This window comes from Buceros rhinoceros, unplaced genomic scaffold, assembly GCF_000710305.1.
Source record: "Buceros rhinoceros silvestris isolate BGI_N320 unplaced genomic scaffold, ASM71030v1 scaffold24613, whole genome shotgun sequence".
Lineage (NCBI taxonomy): Eukaryota > Metazoa > Chordata > Aves > Bucerotiformes > Bucerotidae > Buceros > Buceros rhinoceros.
In genome coordinates, this window is record NW_010403361.1 from 2,696 (window position 1) to 7,258 (window position 4,563).

At 60.2% G+C, this 4,563-nt stretch overlaps 1 protein-coding gene across 1 annotated transcript in view; it reads left to right on the forward strand.

Moving 5' to 3' along the window:
* RRP12 (ribosomal RNA processing 12 homolog (S. cerevisiae)) overlaps nucleotides 1–3,992 on the forward strand; it is a gene marked incomplete at its 5' end in the record, with an annotated part of 6,627 nt that extends 2,635 nt beyond the window's left edge. The window contains 13 exons of the mRNA XM_010133000.1: nucleotides 131–211; nucleotides 293–398; nucleotides 529–636; nucleotides 743–900; nucleotides 1,220–1,311; nucleotides 1,424–1,579; nucleotides 1,748–1,920; nucleotides 2,059–2,169; nucleotides 2,507–2,556; nucleotides 2,838–2,916; nucleotides 3,146–3,213; nucleotides 3,589–3,671; nucleotides 3,863–3,992. Of these exons, the coding sequence (XP_010131302.1) occupies nucleotides 131–211; nucleotides 293–398; nucleotides 529–636; nucleotides 743–900; nucleotides 1,220–1,311; nucleotides 1,424–1,579; nucleotides 1,748–1,920; nucleotides 2,059–2,169; nucleotides 2,507–2,556; nucleotides 2,838–2,916; nucleotides 3,146–3,213; nucleotides 3,589–3,671; nucleotides 3,863–3,965 (1,368 nt within the window). The remainder of the gene's footprint in view (nucleotides 1–130; nucleotides 212–292; nucleotides 399–528; nucleotides 637–742; nucleotides 901–1,219; nucleotides 1,312–1,423; nucleotides 1,580–1,747; nucleotides 1,921–2,058; nucleotides 2,170–2,506; nucleotides 2,557–2,837; nucleotides 2,917–3,145; nucleotides 3,214–3,588; nucleotides 3,672–3,862) is intronic.
* Nucleotides 3,993–4,563: the final 571 nt, after the last annotated feature.

Genomic DNA, 4,563 nt, shown 5'->3' on the forward strand with positions numbered 1-4,563 from the left:
GGGGGTGAGAGCGAGGCCGGCCATGGCTGGGGTCAGCCGTGGCTGGGAAGGGGAGGGGATGGGGCGGGCAGCAGGGCCAGCCAGGTGTCCGTCCCTGGGTGTACCAGTACTGTGTTATTTCTTCCCTCAGCCCCGGCTGAAGTGCCTGTTTCACATCGTGAAGCAGCTCTCTGTGGAGCATGAGCCCTTCATCACTGCCCTGGTCCCGGAGGTAAGCATGGTCCCTGGGGGGACCCAGCTGGTTCTGACCGTGGGGTAGCAGCAGCGATGTCACGTGCTCATGTGCCTCCAGGTCATCCTGTGCACCAAGGAGGTGTCGGTGGGGGCCCGCAAGAACGCCTTCCTGCTGCTCGTAGAGATGGGGCATGCCTTCATTCGCTTCGGACCCACCCCACAAGGTGAGCTCCTGCTCTGCAGCCGCTCCAGCCTCGGGGGTATCAGACCCATGGCTGGTGTCTCACTGAAACAGATCAGGGATGCTGCTGGGGCAGGGGACAAGCAGAGGTCTGAGCTGTCCCCCTCTTGCAGAGGGCCTGCAGCGGTTCCTGCTCCTGGTCTACGCGGGGCTCACGGGCTCGGTCACCATGATCAGTTGCACAGTGCTGGCACTGACTCGCTTGTTCTTCGAGTTCAAAGGTGAGGTGAGGGGCTGGGGGCCTCACAGGAGGACGAGGCAGCACCCCCTGGCAGAGGTGGGTGCCAGGAGGAGGCTGGCTGTGGCTGAGCCCTGCTGTGGTTGCAGACCACCTGGAGCTGAGCGTGGTGGAGCAGCTGCTGCAGAATGTCTGCCTGCTGTTGGCCTCCCGCACACGGGACGTGGTGAAGGCGGCCCTGGGCTTCCTCAAAGTCACACTGCTGCTGGTGGACACCAAGCTGCTGGCCAAGCACGTCCAGGCGATGGTGAGATCCCGCACAGGGTGCCCTGAGGATGGCAGGGCAGAGCTGGGGCTGCCTTGGGCAGCTGGAGGCGTGTCCAGCTGCACCCTGCTTCTGCCTGAGAGCCAGGAGCACAACCTTGATCTTGGTGGCTGAGAAGGCAGTGAGGAGGTCTTTTCCCTATGAGCTACCCCTGCCAAGCAGGGAGACCTTTGCGTGGCCCGGCCTGGGATCAGCATGGGAAGCAGCAGCAGGGTGAACACTATGGCTACGCAGGGGAAGGGTGGGAGGCTGGGTGCCCAGGACAGGGGTGCTTTGGTCTTGAGTGTCTCTGTCCTGGCAGCTGGAGGCCGTGGGGAACCTTTCAGATGACATGAGACGCCATTTCCGTATGAAGCTGCGAAACCTCTTCACCAGGTTCATCCGCAAGTTTGGGTGAGCCAAGGGCTGCTGGGTCATACTGAAGCTGCGCTGGGGCAGCGAGGGAGCTCACTGGGAAGTGGTGTGGGAGGAGGTGGGCACTGACTGCTTCCTGTGCACTCCTCAGCTTTGAGCTGGTGAAGGGGCTGCTGCCGGCTGAGTACCACAAGGTGCTGGTGAACATCCGCAAGGCAGAAGCCCGAAGCCGCAAGCAGCGTGCCCGGAGGCAGGCAGCTACGGATACGGATGAAGAGGAGGCACCGGCACAGCCGAGAGGAGACAGGTGAAGATGGGCCAGGGGTTAAAAAGGAGCAGCCCCATCAGATCTGCTCAGCTGGTGCCTCTAGAGATGCTGGGGATGTGTTCAGGGCTGCTCTGGGCTGTGAGGCAGGCTGAGTTTTGCTCCCCTGGGCTTGTTCCATTTCCATCGTCCTCTCTACCTTTTGCCCAGCATGGAGGAGATCCTGGCTGAGTCAGAGGATGAGGAGGAGGAAGAGGAGAAACGGCAGCAGAGCAAGGAGCGGAGAAAGCAAGCACGGCAGAAGGGCCAAGCATGGCTGAAGGAAGGGGAAGAGGATGAGCCCCTCAACTTCCTGGACCCTAATGTGTCCCAGCGGGTGCTGGGTGAGGAGTGGAGCTTCAGATGTGGCTGGGGTGGCATGGACAGGGCAGGAGCTGGTGTGATGTACAGGGGCTCTGGGGATATGACTGCCCTTGGGAGTGGATCCTTCCCCAGACACTGACCCATCTCTCTCTGAGCAGCCACTAAGCCAGGCCCCAAGCGGTCTAGAGGAGTGACCCATGACTTCAAGGTATCTGAGGATGGACGCCTGATCATCCACGAAGAGGAGGTGGACGATGATGAAACCAAAGGTACTGCTTGGGCTCGTGACAGGGTGTGCTAGACTTGCTCTGGTTCTCTGAATGGTGTTCTCCCTGCCATCTGTATGTGAGAGCTGGAGGAGAGTTGTGGGTGGAAGCAGCAAGGGTTGGCAAGGCCTTGTGTCACACCTAGTGGCTCTTTTCTGGGTCACTGCCACCCAGAGGAGGCAGCCCCATCCATCACCAGGAGGGCGCTGGAGGGGGACATGGCCACTGGTCCTGGTTTGTCAGGGGCACCCTGCTCCCACAGCCCACTCCAGGGGCTGGTACAGTAGTGGGGCTCTCCTGCACCCACATCCTGCACTGATCGTGTTGTCCTGTGCCGTAGGAGCAGATGAGGAGATGGCAGATGTGCTGCAAGATGTGGGACTCCGCAGTGTGAGTATGGGACTCATGGTCCTGAGGAGATGCTGGGAGAACTTGACTGTGCTAAACCCCTGTCTGAGCCAAGGCAGCTGCAGCTGTCCCTGAGAGGCCAGTGGGGACACTGGGCAGCTGCTTGGAGGGGTGTGGGAGGCTGTCTGGGGACAGGGATGTGCGCAGGCAGACTGCGAAGTCTCTGGGCCCCCACATGAGGAAGCAGCAGGTCAGGAGTCTATGGGAGGGCAGAACTGTAAGGACAAGCCAGCTGAAGGGCCCCCTGCTGCATTCTTCTGCAGAAGAAAAGCCAGAAGCGTCGGTTCAGAGAGGAGCCAGATGATGAGGAACCCGAGGCTGGGACCTACTCTCAGTACAGAGGTAAGTCCTCTGCCTGTGCCCAGGCCTGGGCTCCCCAGGGGTCCAGAATCACATACTGGCCTTGCTGGGCTACTTCAGGGCAGCTGGAGCAGAGGTTTTTGCTCATGGGAAATGGTCGCCCTTCTCTGCTGTCCTCTCACCAAAGAGCTGAAGGCAAAATCATGAACAGCTCCCCCAGCCTGGAACTGGGAAGGGTAAGCCCTTCCAACACACACTCTCTGTTCTCCAGCTGGAGGCTCTGGAATCCACCGGCAGCTGGACAAGGAGCCTGCCTTTGGTGCAGAGTACAGATCCAAGGTGAGAGACCTCGGGGTGGGCTTGGGTGGAGGATGCCTGGGGCTTTGCTGGGGCAGAAAGCACCATTTGTGTGCTGGAGATCTGGTCCAGCAGCACCAAGGCTGGAGGGGATCTCTGCTCCAAGAGGAGTCGCTAAAGATTTTGACCCCATCTTGGAGTCTCTATCCTGCCCTTGCGGTGGCTGGTTCCTGCTCACTGCTCAAAGCAGGTGTCTGTAGCATCATCTGGGTGGGAAATCAGCTCCCAGGGCCACATGCTCAGCTGGCGCTCCTGCAGCATAGTCTTGGAGTTGGCTGGGTGGCAAGGTTGCACCGGAACAGGATGTAGGCATCTGCCCTCGTGCTGCATCTTCTCCAATGTCACTATATCCCACAGAAAGGTAAAGGTGATGTGAAGAAGAAGGGCCAGCTTGACCCCTACGCCTACATCCCCCTGAACAGAGCCGGACTCAACAGAAGGTGAGACTATCTGGGAAGGGCTCAGAGTCAGGAATGGGGACAAAACCCAGGCTTGATCTGCCTTCTGTCATGGTGGGGTTTTGCACATGTGGGAGCTGCCTGCCAAGCCGTGCACCATTCCTGGTGGAGCTTGGAGCATCCCTGTGTGTTAGGTATGACTAACCCAGTCTCCTGCTCCTTCCTCCCTCCAGGAAGCGGGCAAAAATGCAGGGCCAGTTCAAGGGCCTGATGAAGGGAGCCCAGCGCGGGGCCAAGGCTGGCCGCAGGAGCCGTCTGAAGGCCCAGCGCCCCTGAGGTGCTCAGCCTGGCCCTGCCCAAGGACGGACAATGCCCTGTGGCCTCTGGGCGCAGGGGAACGGGGCTTTGTGAGTGGAGCCGTGTGGACTTCTCCGCAGAAGGTGGCCTGCATCTGTTTGAAACTCCCTGGGAAGCCACCTTGTCACATCGTGGACTGAAGGCACAAGTCCTGCCCTCCTGTGCCTGGAGGAAGGTGCTGAGTTGCCTGGCGCAGCTGTGGGGGGGGTGTGTGTGTGTGTGTGGGAGAGCAGGTAACATGCAGTGAGTTCTCTGTATTGATAAACACCCACTGTTCCTACCAGCCCAGCTTCCTTCTCTCCTTCCCTTCAGAGCTATGCACACCACAACTCTTGCGTTCCGCCTGGTGCAGCGGGCCCTTCTGCTGCGGCAGCACTGCACCCACAGGGCTCACAGGGCTGGGGCCGCAGGCCTCTCCCTGGCGTGGGGCTTGCCTCGGGGCTGCCAGGAGGAACGCTGCAGCACAGAGCAGTGAGGCAGTGCCCATAACCCATGCCCTCTTGGCACACGTGCAGTTGCTCAAAGAACAAAGCCAGAGGTGGCGAAGTGTTTTGCACACAACCAGCTGTCACATACA